Here is a 23,789-nt window from a genome sequence, read left to right as displayed (position 1 = left end):
AGAGAAAGAGAGAAAGAGAGAAAGAGAGAAAGAGAGAAAGAGAGAAAGAGAGAAAGAGAGAAAGAGAGAAGAGAGAAAGAGAGAAAGAAAGAGAGAAAGAAAGAGAGAAAGAAAGAGAGAAAGAGAGAAAGAAAGAGAGAAAGAAAGAGAGAAAGAAAGAGAGAAAGAAAGAGAGAAAGAAAGAGAGAAAGAGAGAAAGAAAGAGAGAAGAAAGAAAGAAAGAAAGAAAGAAAGAAAGAAAGAAAGAAAGAAAGAAAGAAAGAAAGAAAGAAAGAAAGAAAGAAAGAAAGAAAGAAAGAAAGAAAGAAAAAGTAGCAGTAGTAAAATAAAAAGGTGGCTGACAGGACTCATGCAGGAAATTCCATGGAGGGGATTCACAATGGAACCCCAGTGGACAGTGGAAAAGCAAGGCCATTCAAAAATGCCAGCAAAGTTATAGCTCCAGCAAATGATCTGCAAGTCTGGAATATGAGGAAATTGCTGATGGTGTCAACTTTCTGTTCTAAAATAAAGGTATGGGAATATGACAATAATGCAGATGCAAAGGGGAACTGCATCTTGAATTGAGAAGGGAGACTAGTCTGTATCTCCTCTACTGAGACAGATGCCTAGGACAGTACTTTTTTCCAGCTACTTTTTTTTTCTTTTTCAGTAAAATTATTTGCATAGTAGGACACAGGTTATGACTGTCCTCAGATACAGAATATTCAATAAACCGTCATAGTAACATCCATAAGTCAGAAGAAATGAGGGCCAGAACTCTAGTCAGCTGATTAAATATTTCTTATTTGCCATTCTCAGCACTTCAAACTGCCATAACATACTCTGAGAAGTTTCTTTAACTACTCAATAGAGTGGTTTCATCGCCTATCTCTCCCCAAATATTTCTACTTAAAAATGTACTCACCTCTATCACCTGATAATAACCACATCATTTAGATAAGGCCCAGGTAGCTAATGCCATTCCTCTTACAGTAACAACCCTATCAACACTCTGAAGTAGTAGACAGATTTTAGCTGCTAGTTTGTCAAAACATTTCCACGACTAGCTACAAGTGATAAGCTTTTAGGTGGGAAAAGTTGGGAGAAAAGTCACCTAAAATTCAGGTGCTGCATCAAACAAACTTTTAACATGACAGCCACATGATGATACTGAGCCAGCCTGCAGCTTGCATCGCAAATGATGAGAGCTGAGTTTGATAGTCTGACAAGCAGCTCCACAGGAATCTTTCTTTACTATGGATTGTGACCAGTTTGCATTAGTCAATAATTAGAAGAGAAGTAAAGGAACCCTTCCATCAACCACAGAGCTAAGAACAGCTGAGCAAATGCAAAAAAATAAAATAAAAGAACAGAGTGATTCTCAGAGGAAAAAAATAATATTTTCATAGCATCTTACCTGAGACACATCTGAAGTTTAAAAATAAGCATCACTGAAAACTGCAGGCTATTTAGTCTTTTCTTTTTGTTAAAATTGAGTGTATTGTGATAAAAACCAACCACAGCAGAGGAAATGCTTTATCAGTGTTCCTCGTTAAACAAGTATGTGCATATTAACTATTTAAGAGCTCAGAAAAATAGTGAGATGTATCAGTTTTGATCACGATACGCTATTTGTCAATTTTTAATTAATTGTAATTTTCCATTATAATCTTTCTGACTCTAAACAACCATGAATATGAATCCACAATACTCCACAGCAAACCAAGCACCTCCTCTTAGAGATACACATAATTACTGTATCAGGTGACAAATGTTACAACTATATTGGTATTACAGCCAGAAGTGGTACAAATGTCCCTGCAGCTAAGACTGCTTTTCTCTTGTTGCCCTTTATATTGAACAGGAAGTCGAAGAAACTCTAAGACTCTGTACCTCTGGCAATGAAAAATTATTGACTCATCCTGCAATTTCTTAAAACTCCAGCAAATTCTCAGTACAGAAATCAGGCAGGTGACGTGGCTATCCAGCTCTCATTAATCTGCCCTCTGGCATGTGTCAGTGTTCTGAGAGATTTTTGTATTATGTTTTAATAATGCCTTTCAAAATGTATTGAATGTGTAAGTAATTTTTCACTGAAGGACATTTGTGTGGTAGTCCCTAGACATGGGCTAATTATTTTTCCTTGTGTATTTTTTAAAGAATAACCAGCTTCAACAATGCAAGAGTCGTATTTTGACATCACTCAGACTCATGTTATTAGATTTGTTTGATCTTTAGAGGACAGCAAACAACAAATTTAGAAATTTAAATGAACCAGCTCCACTAAGTTATTATGCCTATGTTCATTCACCTACAAATTCCAAAGTTATAATGAATAAGAAACAGGGTTGAATTGGATAGAAAAAGAAGCTAGCTCCATCAGATGAAACTCCAGAGAATATATTCAGGGTAATGTTATTTTTTATTTCCACAGTTGCTTCTTTTAATAAAGTATCTCAAAATAGTGAAGTATCACTGAGAGTGGAGGGGAGATGGAGAGAGGAATCTGTCCACAGTATCTCCAGGGGGGCATGTATGCTATTTATAGCCCAGCTTTTGACTTCTCTAACTCTAATGTAACATCTATTTTTGTCCTCTTTCTGTATCATTAACTGGGTCTTGGCAGAAGAACCTTAATAGCATTGTTTAGAAATGTTCCAGTCCCATGATTTTCCTTATTAGAACCTCTGCCCTCTGCAGAATTATTGATGTAATTCTAATTAGCTTGCAATGCTTACAATTAGAGAACCTATAGTTGCACTAGTTAAAAATAAATAAATAAAAATGGATATAATCACTCTAAAGATTAATAAAGCCTCAGTATTAATTCTCACTATGTCTGCTCATTTCCAATATAAATTGTATTTGCTATGAAGAAAGTAGAAGTGTGAAATCACTAAAATTGTGCCAATTCAAATGTCTATGGCACATACAAATAAAGCACCAGATAAATAGCCCTGACAAATTCCAATGTTTCAGAGACTACATCTATTTTACTTCTGCTAGTGCATGGGCAATTTGCCTAGTTCATGTAGTAAAGAAAAAGCAGGTCAGTTTTTACAGTTAATCACCTGAAGAAAGGAATAATCATTTAGCACATCTGCCAAGAAGAAACACCAGAAAGAAGGATTTTGATGATCTATTTCAATTTCTCTTCAATTACATTTTCTTTAACAGATATACCGCAGGACAAAAGTATTCTGTCAATTCACTGTAGATTAAAATCAACAAATCAAATGGACCATGAATTCTCTTCTGCTTTCTTTATAGATTTTGAGGAACTATTTAGCTACATCTGAGTCTTTGCTGCCTATCTTCTAAACATGTTGTGTCCTTCTTCATAAATGAAACAGCAAACAAACTTTGTGCTTACTTAACAGAAGTATGTCAGGCCAGACCAAGACAGACAGAATGTTTATTGTGTAAAACTGTGTCATTTTTAACTTTGCTAATGTCTAGACACAGCTAAATGAAACAGCACATAACCTACCCAACCTGACAGCCTTTCAGGATCTCAGGCAGATGTATCCTAGTAACTATGACAACTGATACTACTTCTGTCTTTCCTCTCCATATTCTTTATGATCAAATCTTTGAAGAAACTTGTTTCTAGAGTTCTCCTTTTTTTCCTCTGCTACAGATTTACTGTGTTGAACAAAAAATCAGTGAATGATTTTGTTTTGTTTCAATACATGATCTGAAGGCTCAATTCAGAGAACACTTGATTTTCTGGCTTCCATTCCTCTATGCAGTAGAAAATAAAAGTTTCAAAAGATCTTCACTTTCCAATACCTAATTTCCCAATACTGTAAGCAAAGCACTGTATCCTATCTAAGCTTGTTAAGCTAATGTTATTGGTTGACAGTTCTGAGCAAGCAGCTCTTAGCCACCTGGAAGGATTTGTTTATCAATGAGACATTCAAACTAAGTAACACTCAATCAGCTGCTCAGTCAAAATTTGCTTTGGAAATGAGAGGATTAAAAAACAACAACAAAAAAGCATTACTCAGACAGTGCTTACTCTCATAGCTTCACAAAGTACACACAATTTGATGTATAGACTTACCTCCATCATCCATTGTCTTGTTTTCTGTAGTTCAAACTGCATTATCAGGTACAGGTTCCTTCCCATTCACATCTCTTATAGGCACATCTGTCTCAGCTCCATCACTTTAGCTTCCTCTCTTTGGTGATATTCATCTTATCTTTCTTGGAAAAAAAAATGGCCAAATGTTATCTTTTATGTTCAATCTGACGATATGCCCTAGGAACCCCATAGAAAAGGAGCTCTGGGGAAAAAAAAGAAAAAAGAAAAATAAAAAAGAAAAAAAAAAAACAACACATTACCTTACTTTCAGATAACTTAATCTTGAAAAACTCTCATCTACATATCTTTGTTTATTTGACATGAAATGTAATGTTAGGCATATATGTGACTTATTAATCTTCTCCTCTCACATAGAGCGCAATAAAAGCTCTCCAAAATAGCTCCTTTCTGTATGACTCTGGTAACAGTAGTCAGATGTACTTGATCTCTGTCCCATCAATTAAAGTCCTGTTGGACAGGTATTCATTATGCAGCCCTGTGAACCATACAGAGATGACAATAGAATTGGAATAAAGGTGTATAAAGTGTTTATGGTGCATTCTGGAGGGAAATCTTTCACTGTTTCATTTAAAGAACAAATTGCACATCTTGCTTTCTTAATGGGGTTGGTACAGGCATTGAGCTGATTGGCGTATCTACTTAGTCTCATGCATTTGTAAGGGCATCTGAAAAGATGAAGTTCTAAATTCAACTCTTATTGAAAGTACTGAGAGAGTTAACCTGTACACCAACACATGCAGCATGGGGAATAAATACAAGGAATTAAATATCTGTGTACAGTTTCAAGGTCCTTTCTATATCGCATAATCTCTAATTTTGTAAACTACATGACTCAGAAAACATTTACATTACAAACACTGAAAGGGGAAAGATTTGTAACAAAAACAGAATATCACTAACTTTCAAGACAATAAACTTTAATAGGTCAGAAATATTTTGTCACTATCATACTATTTTGAGTATTTACGAGAGCTTTTGTTTAAGTTTCAGACTGTTGGAATCAACAAGGTACTTTTTTTGATTCTTTTTTCAATTCAGTGACAATTATTAGTTGACTTTGGAAAAAAAATAAGAACAGATTTGTAACTGAAACAGAAGATGTATCAGGCACAGGTAGATAAGAATGTTTATAGTACTGCCCTTCTTTCTACACTTCATTAAATTTTCACATTTATTAGTGTCTCAGATGGAAGAGGACCAACTCTGATACAGACAGAACAAACTGTCTCCTGTTAGGTGGCTACTACAGATGTTTTACATCCTCCAAGACAGAAAAACAAAGTAGTTGCAGTCAGTCTAAATAGCACTGATGAAAGTGACATTTGTTCAGAGGACAGCTATTCATTAAGCTATGGATACAAAAACAGGGGAATTATAAAACCAAAGGTTAATATCTTAATGCTTAATCTAGAATGGCAAATTAACAGGAATTCAAGAAATCTAAAATAAGAACAACAACAAAAGCTTTCTTCTCAAATCAATCTAATGCATGAAGCATTCCCATTGTCAAACTTAGGGTAGGAAAAGCATCTCTCAGCATAGCTGAAAATCACTGCTGGGACTGTCTTATATGTACAAAATGGCAGAAAAGCTGCCCTTGTTCAGCATTTTAGCTCCTATACAAGCATAAGGGATCAAATCTTACTTATTACCTTTGATTACAAGATTCTTAGCAAAGAAAATAAAATTATATTTGATTTTACTTAGAGGTATTTATCTGGAAAGGTTTGTCTGCATTTCACATGAGAAGCAACCTTGCAAGTACCTATAACACTTTCAGTGGGATACACAACAGAAAATCCCTACTTTTTTTTTTTTTTTTTTTTTTCCCCAAAAAAAGCAGCTGAAAGAATATACAGAAAAAAAGCTTACATGAAAACCTAACTTCACCCAACATATTCTTGTTGCTATTAATAAAGCCAGGACTTCACTCACTGATGTATCAGAAGTTGTAATACCTGCATATGACAATTATCCACATTCTGAGCTGTATGACAGAAAGAAAAGAAAAAGTATGCATCCAGTCAACCTTCACAGCATTTGTTTCAAAATCAGAAACAAATGCAAATTTGCCTAAATTAGTGTAAATAGCATTTTCTACTAAGCCTCTCCCTAATATGATTTTTTTGCTTAGATTCCATCAGGCATTTCACAGGAATCTTTCAATGTTACTAGTGGATTCAGTATGATCAAGTAGGTAAATACTAGGAATCATGACCACTTAGCCTCTGCTTACACTCTATATTCATCAACACTAATAACAACAACTGAATTTGAAGATTAAAGTGCTAGACAGCAACGCTCACTGGTGATCCAGTGACCACACCTACCTTCTGAGAATTCTCCTGCCTGAAAGTTGCAGCCTCAGTCTTCTGTGATTTGAAGCTGTGGATCATTAGAAAAAAAATTGACTATGCTGCTGCAAGTGTTTCACTGAATACAGTCGTTAATGAATAACATAAAAATATTACAGCTAATGTGACCACGTTTCATTTTTCAGTAAATTTCTACCATTTCAAACTACCAGCATTTATTAATTATATTCATTAACAATTTAAGCTCCTGATATTTATTTTATCTAAAGTTTGATTACTTGCAAATTTTCACAATAATATATGACCCCAGATCACAGTTTTTTCTTTAAGTGCTCAATTTTGTTTCTTTTATCTTAATTCTCAGGATTTCCTATCCTGTCTCCAACTTTTCTATGAAACCAACAGGCTTTCCTGAGGCTATATTTTCCTCTTCCTAAATTTTCACACTGCTCTTTGAAAATATTCTTTACAGTTCTAATACTGAAAACACAGCAAATAAGTTATATAGAATCACGTACTCACTAGCTCAGGTCAACATATGTCTAGACTACTTTCCATCTGGAAAGTAGTAATCCTTCCAACTCAACCATGACTCTTTTTCCTAGATAAATATTACTGAATCACAGAATCACCTAGGTTGGAAGACACCTCCACAATCATCTAGTCCAACCTTTGACCGAACACTATTCTTTTATCCATATTGCCTCTTCCCTTAGGACTGGTATTTTAAACACAGAGCAATGTTTCATTTAGTTTATTGCCCCTTTTTTGCTTTATTTTAAATGCAAATTTAAAGCCACTGACATTGTTCTCAACAACTGTTAGCAGCCTTCCCAGCCTGTTTCTGAAGACCTTCAAGATTGTTAAGGTCTCTCTTATACTCAACACAGGTAAGCTTCAATATACATTTTGAAATGTAAGAATGACATTTGTAAGAATGTAAGAATGACAAATGTAAGAATACATCTTGAAATGTAAGAAGAAAATTTAAAAACAAGATCTGTTAATTTTTTTTCTTCATACTCAAAACATTGAGTAGGTTGCTTTCTATACTCTACAGTTAGTTTTGTCTGCAGTTTTATTTATGAAAAGTCACTAGATAAAAATAATCCTTTCATCCTATTCCAGCGTATAATCAGCTTCATGTACCAGTCTCAATAATTAAAGTAGTATCTTAACCTTTTTTTCCACTATTATCAGTTTTGCAGTGTCCATCCAGCTTTAAGAGAAAAATCCTGTTCTAGAATGAAGTACAAATGTGGAAGAATTTTCTACTCAATCCAAATTAAAGCATCAACTAAATAGCCTTAACTCCACCCTTACAATTTATTTGACATGGAGGCAGTTGTCACAAATAAAGAGTTGGGTAATTCTCCACTTTTGGAACAGAATATTCACTTAGGATTCCTTCACAGGACACAATGCTGTTTGCTGAGTTCATCTGCTAAGATATTATTTTCTTTCCTAGTGGAAAAAAAAAAAACAAACTTTCCCTGTGGTTTTGATATACAAATAACCTATGCCAGTAGAAAAGGCTAAAATTCTGAACTAACTTCAATAAGGCTCACCATTCTAGATGATAAGCATATTTAATGAGTGTTTAAACACTATTAGATAGGTGTTTTTGGATGGTCCAGAAAGCTTTTCTCATGTTTGATAGCCATTAGGAGTTTAAAAATACAAAGTGTCTCACACTAGTCTTAGTCTTCAAGAGTGTTCTCAAAAGAACAACTAGCCAGATCTTGAACGTATCAAGTGCATTACAATTATGACTTCAGTGTTAGACAGATAGGTTTAATCTAGGGTTAAGCTGAATGAAGGCTTAATTAGGTTATGAGGAGTTTCACTTTACTATGGTTAGATCACTGCTGTTATCCTCAATGGTGCATTAAAATTATCTGAAATATGTCTAACTATATTGCACTTAAGTAGAGACAGTGGACCATTGAGATACAGATATGCATGACAATCAGGACTTTTCTTATAGCTTTATCATCTTATGACACTTATGGACTAAGGCACAATTAAAGCAAAACTCAATTAATTTGTAATTACTCAGCAATAATGATTTTTTTTCTCTGAACATCTGTCGGAAAATGTTTTCATCTTCACTGAACATTAGTCAAACACCTGTTTCTCTGAGCTGTGATGCTGTGGGGAACCATTCTCCAACAGGGGGGTTAATATGTGCTGAAATGGGAATAACTATGTGTGCTTTTACTGACAAGGAAGAATGTGCTAATACTAGAAAACAGCTAACACTTATTGGAAGCTGAAATAGAAACATAAATTTCTCTTTCAGACTAAATGAGGTGAGCCACATCAAGCCATCTCAAAATAAGTATCAAGGACCAACGGCAATCTTTTTTATCTAAACGAAAGTTTATCTTCACATTTCATAGTTCTTCCTCCTCTTTTTTCTTTTTTTTTTTTTCTTTTTTTAACTTGTTTCATTTTCTATAAAATCAGGATACAAATATATCAGAGTAGTAAAAATACTTTCTACTTTTTCTTGGTTGTTATTTGAGATATGCAATTCAGCACAGACTTCCTATTCCCATTTCTAATTTATAAATGCTACCTCACATTTATAAGAAATGGTGAATTATTTAGATTAAAAATAGATGAAATGTACATGACTAAACTTACAAAATATTAACATTTTGGTTAATTAAAAACTTTTAAAACTATTAATATCATTAAATGGTGAAACAGTATGAACTCAGACTTGAGTTTCACATATTTTAAGGCTTGTGTTACACACTAGCAGGTTGAAAGCTAAAAGCCAGTCTGCCACTGCTCTAACCTAAATGATGTCAGGGCTAAGGCAAACAGAAATCATCACCTGATGTTTTTTTTTTTTTAGTGAGTAACACTTAGGTCGATTCCTATTAGCCTCCATTCATAAGATATATGCTCAAATTAAGCTCATTTCCTAGCAGTTATAGCCTTATCAGTGTCAATTTCTAGACACCAATATGGATCCTGAAAACAGAGAAACAGAGAACCACAGTATGCATAAATGATTAATACAGTTGAGCAAATGATACTGGAAAAGTGGTGAATCAATATGAATATGAGTGTGATAAACTGACGAAAGAAATTAACAATCATCATTAAGATTAATGCTAGAAACATGTATGCACAAGTTACTCATTTAACCATACAAAAAACATGTATCCTGTTTTTCCTCTCAAGACATGAGAATATATAGATTGGTGCTGGATGTGAGGGTTTTACTGTACAACTGAGCCAACTACCAGCTGAGTTGCATTTCGTACATCTCCCACAAACTTGGATTAAGATTAATCTAATTTTTACATCCAAGTCGTTAAATTCTCAAAGAGATAATGGCTTGAGTCACACTAACATGCATGGCTTATCCTGCTGAGCCAGGGAACAAACTCTGTGAATTCACTCAGTGATAAGACCGTATTGCAGTAACAGATACAGCTACCTCCTCACTGATACTGATGTAGTACTAGAATCTCTATGATTAGTCTAAGCAATGACTGAAACTAAACTTTATATCTAGTACAAAATCTCTAGACCTGTACTTCAGGTGTCCATGGTACCTTATAATAGCATTACTTCTACTTTAATAAAGAGGGAGAAAGAATATTACTTTTCAAGCAAATACCTGAACAATTCCCAAGTTCCAGCAAGACCAAAACAGAAAAGTATAGGGATCTTAGAACCAAAAGGATCAGGGCTAATGAGTATCCATTATTTACACTGTCATATAGACACAGACATCTAAAGTGGTCACCATGTTTGTGAATACCTGGACAATAAGGGAGCAAATCCTAAGATGAATGAGTCAAGGTTTCTCTTAAAAGCAGTCAGTCTCCTCTAACAACACTCTCCCAAATTAGAAAGCCTAAATATAAAATAGGCAGAATGATATATAAGTGGAAGTTCTAGAACTAGCAAAGATGGATAAATAACCCTAAAGTCAGTGATGTCTTAGAAAAAAAAGAAAAAAGAAAAAAAACAACACAGTAACTATGGGTTTGGGAACCATGTATTTGGTGGAAAGCACTGCTAACCTATATTGTGAGGAAAAGAACTGACAGAGGACACATTTGCTCCTCTGGCCCTAAACTCTCAAATATAGGAACCATAAGAGCTGCTGCAGTCCAAAAGTGTCATAGCTGGTAACTAAAACATCCATAACATTGATCACACATTGAAGAGTAGAATATACATGTTAAGACAGCTACTAAAAGAAAAGAAGGTGCACAACTCTCTCAATATCAAAATCTTAATAAAAAATAAAAATAAAATAAAATAAAATAAAATAAAATAAAATAAAATAAAATAAAATAAAATAAAATAAAATAAAATAAAATAAAATAAAATAAAATAAAATAAAATAAAATATAAATAATAATAATAATAATAAAAAAAAACACACATACCTGTATGGAAGCTTATGTCTTCCAGGTTTATTGCTGCATGAGCAATGATTGGGGCTGGGCATGCATTCCTGCACCTAAAGTCAGAGAATTGAGACCCTTCAGTTCATAAATATACTTCTGCCATTTATGCACAGTGAGTGTAAAGGAAACATGCAACTCTTATTTGTTCTCCATTATAGACTTCATGAGGTATACAGAAATCTAAAGCTAAGTGGAAAGCTGGATAAAAGTGGAATACATATGGGAACAGCCTGTTACAAAGGTAAAGCTGTTAGATAGAGACAATTAACTTTTCTCTTTCTTAAAGTGGTTATTCCTAATTAATTGTCATTTTCTCTCAACCAATAAATGACTAAGAAATGAGGTAAGAAATCAGTCCTTTTTAGTACTGACTGAAGGAATAACTAACTAGAAAACATACCCAGAACAACAGTTGTTCCAAATACTTTGTAAAAGGTCTATACAGAAGTCTATGTTACTTTCTTGTATGCGTGGTGAAAATATTTGAATGTGCTATGATTATATTCAGCATTGGTATTTCTGACCATTCGTAGGATTACGTTCTACCACACATCTGGGATACATACTTTGAAAATTTCTGGTGCATACTACAGAACTTGTCAGCCTCTCACAAGAGACAAATTTTGAAGAGCTTAATTCAAAACCAACTAAAGATTATGGCCACTATGTGTACATTTATCACTGTTTTTAGGGGTTTTAATTATGACTTAATGGAAACCTCGTAATGATGAAGCACAGAGTATATACACAAATGTATTGGGAGTCTCATAACAAAACTTTCAAATATCTATTCTAGCCATTTCAGTCTTAAAATCATACAGATACAAAGGATTAAGAAAGACAATACATGCATAAAACACATGGCAAAGTTCAAATTCTTTTAGAAATTTAATGAAAGAGTATAAAGACAAAGGATACTGCCTTGTGAAGGACAAAAGACTCTAATTGCTGGCAAGTGCATACCAAGTAAGTTCCAGGAAAAGCCCAAGGCCTGCAAAGAAAACTACAGCCATTACCAGCAGTAGCTGTAATTTAAAATTATAACAGTAATAATAAAGATTCCTTTCATGTCTATTTACATATTTAAGTTTTGTTTTGTTTTTTGTAGATTTCTTCCTGGTACTCAGACTAACCTTTTACTGAGTATGGTCTGTCTCAGTCAGCAATGCATACAAAAGCAATGTTACTACATACAGATGAAAAAGGTAGAATATGAAACTAATACTACGTCTTCAGTCAAAAAAAAATCACTGTACTTGAAGGATATGGGAAGGAAACTGGCAGCAAATCTGAACAGCTCTGGGAACTGAGCTTGTCCTGTGTATATACAGAGTACCAGAACAAGCAGTGCTTTACTCAATTTTTTGACTAGTCTCAGAAACAGAGAATTGTAAGGAATGCGTACATCAACACACCTGACTTTGGAATCAAAAAGGCATTCTAATAAAAACAGATTCCAATCATCTTTGAAAAAAAGATTTGTCTTCTTTCAGTGCAAACAGATACTTAGCTAAGTCATTCTACTGCTGAAAACAATCACCACTGATCTAGGCAATTTCCATTTGTGCTTCCTGGAAAAATGTCTACTGCAATTGCAAAAATGCTAGAGATACTTAACTTCAATATTGACATTGTAAACCGATGATGCATGCATCAATTCCAGAGCATTAATATTACTGTATATAGAAAGAAAATGCATTTGGAAATTTGGAAAACTCATGTTTGCTTAGGTAGCAGACTGGTTACATTACATAATTTTCACAGAATCACACAGAATTTCCTAGGTTGGAAGAGACCTCAAGGTCATCGAGTCCAACCTCCAACCTAACGCTAACAGCCCTCCACTAAACCATATCCCTAAGCTCTACATCTAAACGTCTTTTGAAGACTTCCAGGGATGGTGACTCCACCACTTCCCTGGGCAGCCTGTTCCAGTGAATTTTAGGAAATTATAAATATTATAATAATGTAATTCTATAATAATATTAGGAGATTCTGAAATGTTATGATAATTCTTAAGAATTATGAAGAAACAGAAGACCAGAGTAGCATAAAATTAATAGATCCCCATACATACAGTAATAAATGGGCACAACACAACGTACTGTCCTGATGTACACTTTGAAACCTGAATATTCCTGAGACAGACATTTTACAGACTGCAGAGCAGCAACATTTTTCTGAACTCAGTATGATGCTCTTTGTCTATTTTGGGGAGTTTTCCCAGAGCAATTTGTGTGGCTGCTAGATAAGACTAAACTATGCTTTGAACCTTTCTGTAATAATTGATTTTATTATTTATTTTTTTGGCCATTTAGTCTGTGACATGATAAACAAGTGACAGACATCAAACTAAGACAAGAGGGAAACCTGTTGCTACTCATAGCTACTTTTCATTAATAATGATGTGAGTTAAATGCACAATGATTTCACAAACTCTTTAGCCCTACTGCTATGCAGTGAACAGTCATACACCTTGCACATCCTGAAAGTGAAATTAAAATGATTAATTAACATGACATACCAATCTATTGCCTTATGCATAGACAGCTGATCGTAGTCTTTCCAGACAGATATACTTAAAGCTCTATCTCTCATGTTATACACCACACAATGGTAACGACCTGAAGACCTCAAGATGCTAAAATATTAAATGCAATAACAAAACTTCAACAGGCTCATTTTCTATTATGCTTAAAAATGTCTTGAGATAAAACTTCACATAGCTGTTCTGATATGTAGTCTGCATATCGAAGAGTCTGTTCAGTTCAAAAGATGAAAATTAATGCCAATTCCTCAAAGATAAGAAGCAACTGAGACAAGTTAGATAAAACAACAGGGGAAAAACAGGAAAAATTATAATCCTGTTTATTTCTTACTCTGGCATTCAGAGTAATCTTTCATGCAGTTCTACCTCTAGGACTTTAATGGGATTTCTATTTTTTAATATGTTTGTATTAGAATCTACTGCTTTTGGAAAGGTTTCCCTCCTTCTATAAGCCTTTTTGTCTATTATTTATTGTTTCAGAATGAAGAATTGCTGATTTCTGAGCAATAGCAAAATATTTTTTTTTGCTTCTGAAGCTTAAAATTAAAAATGTGATATATAAAAGATAAAATTTGATGAAAAAGCAGATGCATTGATAATTTAATTGCCTTTAGTTCTATTTTCTTTTTTTATACATATGAAAGGTTGTTTTATTTTTAGAGATTTGAATGGAGTAGAAGAGCATTCTATCTATAAGACAGAGACAGGGAAGATATCAGTTGGAAACAAAGAAATCAAGTTGGCACCACTGGTAGAGAAGTTGCTGTGGAAGAAATTGCATAAATGAAGAGATGAATGAACATTGTTGTGCCTTGTACTAACAGCACGCTTAGAAAACTCATTTGCAACTGCCTTTTAAGCACAGACAACATTATTGCCCTGTACTTCTGCAACTGTAAGATAAAATTTAAAGCAAAGTAAAGCTGGATAAAATAGACTTAGGCAAAACAGTGATAATGTTTGTAGGAAAAAGCATATTACGTAGAATTAGCTCAAACTACTTTTTGAGTACTCCATATGTCCACTGTCACAGAGGTCACCAATCTCTCAGAAAGCAAAACCAGCCAGAAATACCTGCAGAGACTGTAAACTTACTTTCAGTGCCAAGAACTCCAAATTGTTGGCGACAGATTTTACTACTTGCCACAGAAAAGAAGAAAAAAGCTACGTTGTAGTTTTCTAGGTCAGCAAGGCAAACTACAGGTACCTCAGAAATAAAATATGAGACTTGAATCAGCAAGACTTTTTTTTTTTTTTTTTTTTTAAACTCATGTATGTCTTTATCAGAAGAAAAAGGCTTCAAGGGAGACTTTCATGGGAGATCAAAATCAACTAAGCAATGCAGCAAAGGAAAAAGGAAAATCTAGACTGGTTCACTATAGAGGTAGTAGAGCAGAGCACATGCATTGACAGGACGGATCTTGTCAGGAAAGAACAGTATGTTCTGAAACTGATACCCATCCATCATGAAGTCATGATGGAAAAATGTGTGTCTTTCAAATGAATCCTGAAAGGACAGATCAGGAAGATATGAACAAGATCTTCAGTAAACATCAGCAGCAGATAAAGCTAAGACACCTTCATGTCAAGCCAACCATTACTTTGGTCGCATCCAGTGGAAGGTGTCTCTGCAGGGGGTTGCAACTAAGTGATCCTCCTAAGAGTCCCTTCCAATCCAAATCATCCTATGATCCTCTTCATCTTCCAGAGGTTTCTTCCAGACTCTTCAACAGATTTTATCCCTTTCTATTAGACACAGCTGTCTGCAATGGTGTAAGCATTTATCTCTCCACAGAATATTAATGCAACATGTTAACTTGAGAACAAAAAAGGGCATGAGTAAGCTCTAGCCAGTTCAACAAAATGTGACAAAAGCCTATTATTCCCTTGGTTCTTACACTGACTCTTCTATACATAATTTTAAAAGCACCGAAATGAAAGGTATACTTCCATGTTGACTTTCAAAGCTCTCACTAATATACATCAATCCAATCAGCATTGGCATAAATTAATCTATTTCAGTTCACGCTGAAATACATTCACAGCATACAGTAAGTTTCTAAATCCAAGAGAAGGAATGACAGCAAAGTACACAAGGCAATTTCTTAAACCATTGTCCTGTTTCAGAACCAAACATACAAATATGCTGACAATAACAAATATCACCACCATGTAGGAAGGAGCTAAGACTACGTTCCTGAATCTGACATCTGATATTTAGGCTTGTGGTTTGGTTTAAGAATTTCTTTTCATGCACGTAACAGTAAACAATCAATATAAACATCTAAACAAAATATTGATGCAACAGAAATAAAAGCAATCACTACAAAATCAAATTGAACTGAGCATTATTGATGAAATGTTTAGCGCATCTTATGACTATTATTACTGTATTGTCTAGGGATTCTACTGAATGACAAGGATTCAATTGTGACAAGAGCACTGGAAACAAAAAAAAAGGCAGCGGGAGGAGGGAGAAAAATCCTGGATCATAAACCCTATAACCTAAACACTGGACAAAAGGAATGAGCAACACACTCAGAAGCATAAGAATATAAGGCAATAATATGAATTGGCATAATAAAAAACAGTCATAACACACCAGCAGCTTCAGAGAAACACATTCTGAACAGGTAGATAGATCCTGCACATATAATTTATTTTACATTTAGAAAATATTCTTTGTCTTATATAAGCAAAAGAAACATTAAGCAAAGGAATTCATCAGTCCTCAATCTATTATGCAAAGGTTCAGTAGTTGTAGCCTCTGTATACCTAGTGACACCCAGCTTAAAAAATGGTCAAGCAAGTCTAACAGGATTTGTTTACCCTTACTGAATTAATTGAAATATAGTCATAAGCAAAAAATCATTTTAAAAAAACTTCAGTACAAAATGAACTCCATCTGAAGCAAGGAGAAATGTTATTTGGCAGCTTAATCCCACGAATCTGAACTTACTCCTTTAGTATAACAATTTTATTCTTAAGTGAAATCAAGTAGGTTTTATAGAAGTTACAAAGTGACCACAGATTTAAAATGATAAATTCATCAAACATTGTTCTGCAGCAACAAGCTGAAGCAGTGAGGCAAACCTACTGCCATCAACTAGTCAGTTCCTTTCCAGCATCTTAGTTGGACATAACAGATGCCAGATTCCTTCGCACCCATGAAGAAGGAAGTAGGGTGTCCTGCTTTTTGGTTTCCTTCTATTCCTCCAGGTTGCTACTGTTTGGAAAGATACCAGCACATTAGGCTTCGAGACAGATCTTTTGTAGATAACTGAACTGGACAGCAGTTTCCACATTCAGTGCATTCTCACAGCTAAATATGTAATATTCTTGTGGCTCTACTTGCAGTTGAGTCACCAAGAATTGTGCAGCTCTTTATAGCAAATAAATAAATAAATAAATGCCGAAGAAAGAGAGCAGGAAGACTAAAATGATGGGGTATGCTATGAGAAGACATATTTCGTCTGGTCAAGAAGTTTGTCATGGTGTGAGTAGCAAATCTTATTAAACAAGGAACTTTTATACCTTATAACTAATAAATGTTTAGAATGCTTACATCTGATTATGGTGTTTTCTCTTTGATTCCTTGAGTATACCATTTCAGGAAAATAGGAAAATGCATCTTGCAAGAAAACAAAAACAAACAAAGAAAAAAGGACAAAAACAAAAATTGAAAGAAATATAAATTTACATTTTTATGAAAAATCAAATATTTTTTGATGTCCCTTGCTTTTTTGGTCCTGTAATGATCACTAACAATTAGCAAAGAAATCAAAAGCCACTAAGCAGAAAGCTTTGAAAAATGTTCATACAAACATCTGACCAGGCTCAGATGCAAGTAGGCAGCAGGGTTAATGGAAGAGCATAAAAATATCACAGTCTTCAGAAAACATCAATCAAGAAGATTCTGTGAAAATGCTGGGACTGGTAGGTGTTTTTAGGAAAATTAGAGGAAATGGGTTAAAATTCTTCTTCAAGAAAGTATAGCATAGTTGGGACTTTGTCTCAGTGTATTCAGTATAACTCTTCATAAATAAATTTAAAAATAATATTCTTAATCTGTAGAAAGGGGAAAAATCATGCAAAATTGAAAGTAAAACTTGTATGTTACAGCAATTATATAACATGGACTGTATAGCCCAGCAGAGATGACTCCTTCCCTCAGCAGTGTCTTCTTAGGAGTAAGCCTAAGAGCATGGAGTTAATTTTAAGCAATGGTAGACATTTTTGTGCAAATTATTGGCATGCCTTTGTATTAATCCAACGTTGCTTCAAGTGAAGTGGCAATAGGATTCTGCTGACAAGCAAGTCAAAGGAAATAATCATGCAGAATAAAGGTTCTACTAAATAGCAAACAGCATCAGCATTGTTAAGTATTTGTACACAGTACCAAAAGTGGCAAAGACCAGCACTTTTTATTGTAAACACATCGTGGAAAGAATTCTCAGTTTTCTGTAGTAACACTGAAAGACCTCTGCCTCACATACTTTGATTCTGAAATAATCTCGTACACAATGAATGCAACCAGTGATGCAGGCAGACACCAGCAATTTTTTTGCGGGCTTGGGTATTTTATACCATCTTCTTATTCACCTCATGCAATGTCATATTTCATGCCTTTTAGAAATGAACAGAATGCTATGAAGTCTAGCCCAGACTGTTTATGGTTGACATTTATACATAACTTTTTTTGCTCGTCTTGCTACCTAAAAACTTGTAGATACGTATAGGGTACCTTAACATAAGTCTGTAGTCTGCAAAGAGAATTCTAGTGGTGCTTTAGGCAAATGGAATTTTTGTGAGTTTTAAATGCAGTTTTAATTCAACACAATAAGTGAACTAAATAAAGTTTATGCCCTTTGGCAGCCTTCCACAAAGACTCCATCAACCCCAATAAGGAACAAAAATGTAATACAGTAACAGCCAAAGACCAGAGTATGACTACCGCAATGTTTATAAACATGACTGGGAGTAGTATTAGGCAAAATCAAAAAAGGATTGCAAATTTTAAGTATTTCTGGCAAGGAGCAGAATGATTCTTCTGGCAGAGGTCCTTAACCCAGAACTGAAATGCTTGTTTATATACTGTGGTTTTATTAACCTAATACAGCAACTTAGAAGTATAATATCATGCCTTCTTATTAGACTCTCTCCTTCCCTAAAGAAAGGAGAATTCCCTAAATGCTTTTTACCTGGATTCTTCAAACACTCAAGAGATTACATTGCAAAGAATCTTATGACCTGGGAAAACAGAAGTTCAATTCATTGTTTCGAAGAAGTTCCAAATGGCAGATGTTACTCCATTGGCATGAAGAATATCTTCCTCCCCTTATCAAGGAGAATTTGTAAAGAAAATTTTCTGTTTTATATTCAATTATGTTCCTAGCTCAGAAGATGAGACCCACATTTTTCAATTGCAAACCAAAGAAACAAAATCCTCTCCTGAAAATTAAATACGTTTCTGTTCCATAGAAAATTTTTAGATTATGAATCTCTCCATAAAAAAAAAAAAAGATATCATCATTTATCTTTTCTGAAAAACTAATAAAGAAGATAAATCTTTTAAGAAATTGCAAGTTTCCTTAAAATTCCATGGTAGAAGGGGTAGACAAAACATTTCTCAGAAGATAAATATTCTAAAATTTTGGAATAAAACATCACCCTTCAAAAACAAATCCAAAACACTGCAAGTCACCAGAACAGCATGTTAGTAGAGGAGGTTTGTGAATCCCATACATCTGACCATAGGCTTGACTGAAAATCAAGAACAGAACTCAGGGTGGTATAATAGCAGCAGCAAACTGATGATGACCCCCGTCTCCAGGTGTACCAAGGTCACAGAAGACTAGTTAACTGAACTACTCAGAAAAGATTTGTTAGCTCAGCTAGTAAGAAGCATTTAGAATTTTCAGTTTACAGAGACTACATTTACCTAGAAAATAAGTTATTATAAAGAATGTAAGAATGATAATGTAAAAGAGCAAAGAAGGAAACAATGCTGTTTGCTGGTTTTTTGCTGTTTTGTTGTAGTTGTTTGTTTTTATGAACACAACACGCACACACTCACACATGCACAAATGCTTCTTAAAGAAGAAAAATTTAATTAAACATTAGCTCACTTAAGAGAGTATAAGGGCTGTCTTGTATGGATGTCAGACTTGGTGGTTTGGTATGAGATAAAAATTACATGACTGGATTGCTGCAGAGCTACAAAGTGAACGGAACAAACAAGATGTGTAAATGCTTGCTTGCAACCATTCTGACTGGTATCTTAATGAGTTTACAACTTTCAAAAATTCAGTCTTCTTTCAGGTATCTAAGAATTATATATATTTATTTCCTGCTATTTCATTTTTCAGTGAGCTACAATAAAAATTTTGAGATCTTATTTTCATTTACCCATGGATCCTTTCATATTACCTCAATCTCAGTGTCACTAAGAATCAGGTTTATTTTATTGTCCCATGGTCCCAGGATTCCAAGACATAACTAACCAGTTGTCTGAAAGGAAACACCTCTAGAGACAGAAGCATCTAGCAAGCAGCCTATTGCTAAGTTTCTTCCTCTGAGAAGTACTGCATTGTAAGCATTAGAGAATCATACAACCCAGGGGAATAAGGTCACAGTATCTACGTTAATACATTTCTTAATTATTGACAGTAATTTTATAATTTCATACTATTTCACTATCATTTTCTCAAGACAATGAGATAATTATTCACTAGATATTTAGAATACGTAAGGACACACAGGTACCTTGCCAATAATTTGTCACCTTCATAGTTAGCTGAGCAATTGACAAATTAATTTGGGTAGTTCCTCTATAGCATCAGTGTTTTCATTTCTCTGGTTATTACATCAGAAGATCTGCTCTTGCTTCTGGGGTCATCTTAGATGTTCTGCTATTTATATTTTTCAGTGATATTTTCAATTGACTTACCTGACTAGAGAGGATTTTTTCATATGTTAATTAATTTATGAATACTATTTCTGCATTACTGTCAAATAAATGAGCTGGGAATTATGATGTCTGAAGCTGTAATTAAAGAACTTCAAAATAAAACACTTTCAAAATCTAAAACCATCAAATATATTTTGTAATATTTGTGTGGAAATAATTAAAAATTAGATTTCCCAAAGATAAAATGTTTTTACGTAATCATTGAGGAATAAATGTTTTTGGGTTCATTTTTTTTTTTTTTTTTTTTTCAAGCTAAAAAGGAAAGTAACAATGGATTTATATGAACCATTCAAATTTAAGGAAAAAAAAAAGTTGTAAATTAGCTTACAGTTGTGCCTCTGAAAAAACACAAGTTTGGCTTAAACTAGTGGAAAAATTGTCAGAATCACTTAGATAGGAAACTAACATCAAACAGCTTCCTCAGTAGTTCCGAAATACAGAAATAGTAGTTAATGCTAGCCAGATTCAGTCACAAAAAAAAAAAAAAAATGACTTTAGCATTTCTTGCCCACTCCTTCTTTCATTTGCCTTTATTTTTCAATCTGTCTTTAAAAATATTCATTATCTATTGTCATTTTTACTAAAATTACTATTTAATACTAGCAACAGGCAACTTATCTTTTTCTTGACAGCAGTTTTCAACTTTGATTTTGTTGTTCTTTTTCAAGACACACAATAGCCTTTCACTTGAGGAACACATAACTGGAAGGGTTCTACAGGATCTGTCCTGAAAATAATATCACAGAGAACTAATTGGTTAATTCCATTATATACCAATCAAATTCTACCTAGCACACCACTATTTCAATTAGAAAACTATTGCCAAACTTCACACCTCCAGGGATTTCCTTCTTCTTAATAATTTAGGCGTAAAAAGCCTAACATTTATTCATGGTCAAGTGCATCTGCTTGTTCTTGTGTCAAAATTGTCCTTTATCTATTCATAAATATAATTAAATATCTTTTTAACTTTTGCTTAAGGTCAACCAGACACATTTTTTAAAGTGTGGCATTTTTTCAGTGCCTGAATAGTAAACATATTTTGTACTTCCAGTATTCCAGATCTGATTGCACTACAACCTGTAAAATGCCATTAATGTTCTTTCTATTTGGAAATACTCTCTTAATATCCTGCACATTTATATATATATACACACATACAAACCCCTCATCAAATCTGCAAATTTGTTTGTAAATTATTTTTTTTTAATTGTCTCTTTTCTTAATAAAGAGCATACTAGCAACAGATTTCAAAACACTAAGAATTACTAACAATTTAATGTCATGCAAAAAAAAAAACCTTTGTTTCTATTTTACTGGAATCTACTATTTTCTGGGTAAATTGTCAGATTTTTTGAGTACTAATCCAGTGAAAATGGCATCTACTGATTCTTCTGAAATTACATCTAAATTGGTGGGATCTATAAATAGGAGAACTTGGAACATTTTTGCTTAAAAGCAACTAGATTCAATGCCAAAATGATACATAGCTATCTATAATACCCTGAAAAAAAAATCAGAAGAAAAACAGAGAGGGCAAAAGAACAATCCTAAAGAGTAGATGTAAGACACTGAGCCACTGAAATTATCCTGCTGAAACCCACTGACAACCACAGTACCTCTAGCTGTTGTTGTACTACATGCATACTTAAACATTTGATGAAACTCCAGCTCAGCTACTTTTTCCTTCTCTGTTTTTTTTATTTTTCATTTTTCATTTTTTATTTTTAAATCAAAGGCAATGTCCAAAAACATTCAGTACTAAAGAATTTGTTTATGGCATTGTTTTACAAAAGTTCCTAACAGACAGTGACTATTTTATTGTTGGATGTATCCTTTATTTTATTAATGATGAGAAGTAATCAATGGAATGCTAAAAATAAACTTGTAAAGAAATCTAGTCTGAAATTTGAATCTGAAGCAAATTCAGTGGTCACGGTAACACCAGTTGAAGATTGACTTTTGCCCATTAGTGAAATAGGCATGGCTCTTTTAAAAAGGTCACAAATCTTTCAAATATAGGCACCATGTTTTAAATTTTGCACATACAAAATATGTTCATGTCACTCAAATTACACGATGTGGCAGTGTTGTAAGTCTGAGCATTATTGTCAATTAATGGCAGAGGAAAGAGCCCAAAGCTCACGTAAGACTACTGACTGGGACAAATCTTGAAAAGAGACAAAAGGTATAAAACAACAGTTTTCCTGTTGTATGTGGTTTTGTGTGTGCATGTGTGAGAGTGCATATAACAAAAAATGTTTAGAAGTAAGTTCAGATAATAGCCCATCCATTTGTTCTCAGTTTCTTTTCCAGTTTCATTACCAAAGGCTTTGATTTTAACTGTATGTTAAAATGCAAATTCAAATCCCATATAAACCATTAGTTAGTATGTTGACTGGTTTGAACCAATTAGAAGTGAGAATCACTGTTGAATGTCTTCATTTCATTCTATTTGTCAGCCTCTGGGTACGTAGGGTATTTGACTGTCTCAATTTTTTCCTTAACTTTGTAAGACGGGTACAGGCCTGTTCTTCCTAATTTTCTATTGATGCCTTTTGAATATCCATCCCAGTGATTTCCAGCTACTCCAATTATATCTCCAGGTTCCATAGGAATTTCATCAGCAGTTCGTGGATGATGAGCATAAATAGCAATCTGGTTGTGGGCGTTCTGTCCCCCAAAGTAGTAGATATCATCCAGTGAATGGAAATACGCTGAAGCATCTGGATGCAATGTCTGCATAATTTCATAGGCAACTCGACAAACCTTGGAAATAAAAATAGAAGAGAAGTCATAAATATTGTGCATGTGCCTACAATGTATCACAGAAGCCAGCAATCAATGTGTAACAACTAAATTTCACAAAAGAAAGATAAAGGTTTGGAATGTTCAGTGTCTTTTAAAAAAAGATAATTGAAAATACCATGTATTTGATAACAAGTGGCATGCAATTTTGAATAAGTATTCTTGAGATCAGATCTAGCAAATAAATAAATACTTACAATGGTCTACTTTTCTGTAAAAATTGAGAACATTCATATGAACACTAGCCATTATGTCTTTTAAAATGAATGATGCGTAGCCAAATGTAAAAGCAAATCTGTTTTCCTTTTCTACCAGCAATAAAAAGCTTATTTTGCTTCTTGTTGAACCTTTAGCACTTGCATTTTCAAAATTTACTTGGCAGTAATAGAGCTTTACATTTAGGCGGGAGTTGTTTGTTTCTTTAAGGAAACTCCAACTTTCACAAACAGTTCCAGGAGCCAATGGCTTTAAAATGCTGTTACTATTTAGGATAATGGTAAAGTTACGACTGCTGGCAACTTGGAAGAGAGCTAAATGAAACAACTCCAGCAAGATGATGACATTGGTAAGGAGGCAGATGCATTTTGAAGTTCACTTGTGTAACATTTTATGAAGG

General features: G+C 34.0%; 1 protein-coding gene and 2 long non-coding RNA genes across 12 annotated transcripts in view; 1 reads left to right on the top strand and 2 right to left on the bottom strand.

Moving 5' to 3' along the window:
* LOC311438067 overlaps positions 1-12,592 on the bottom strand; it is a 68,568-nt gene extending 55,976 nt beyond the window's left edge. For 3 of the 4 annotated variants that reach the window (XR_014693903.1, XR_014693904.1, XR_014693905.1), the window contains exons 1-4: positions 10,827-12,592; positions 10,190-10,285; positions 6,421-6,475; positions 4,049-4,191 (exon numbers count right to left, since the gene is read on the bottom strand). This is a non-coding gene — a long non-coding RNA (uncharacterized lncRNA). The remainder of the gene's footprint in view (positions 1-4,048; positions 4,192-6,420; positions 6,476-10,189; positions 10,286-10,826) is intronic. The other variant, XR_014693906.1, reaches the window with a different exon arrangement.
* The window catches only part of LOC311438070, a 27,021-nt gene extending 7,054 nt beyond the window's left edge, over positions 1-19,967 (top strand). Inside the window, exons 3-4 of the long non-coding RNA XR_014693912.1 lie at positions 7,234-7,295; positions 15,797-19,967. This is a non-coding gene — a long non-coding RNA (uncharacterized lncRNA). The remainder of the gene's footprint in view (positions 1-7,233; positions 7,296-15,796) is intronic.
* FUT8 (fucosyltransferase 8) overlaps positions 19,486-23,789 on the bottom strand; it is a 101,226-nt gene continuing 96,922 nt past the window's right edge. For all 7 annotated transcript variants that reach the window (XM_084522119.1, XM_084522122.1, XM_084522121.1 and 4 more), the window contains one exon: positions 19,486-23,134. In XM_084522119.1, the coding sequence (XP_084378245.1) occupies positions 22,817-23,134 (318 nt within the window). In that variant the 3' untranslated portion in view covers positions 19,486-22,816. The remainder of the gene's footprint in view (positions 23,135-23,789) is intronic.

The sequence above is a fragment of the Aythya ferina genome, assembly GCF_964211825.1.
Source record: "Aythya ferina genome assembly, chromosome: 5".
In the NCBI taxonomy this organism is placed as follows: domain Eukaryota; kingdom Metazoa; phylum Chordata; class Aves; order Anseriformes; family Anatidae; genus Aythya; species Aythya ferina.
This window is presented reverse-complemented; position numbering and strand designations above follow the sequence as displayed.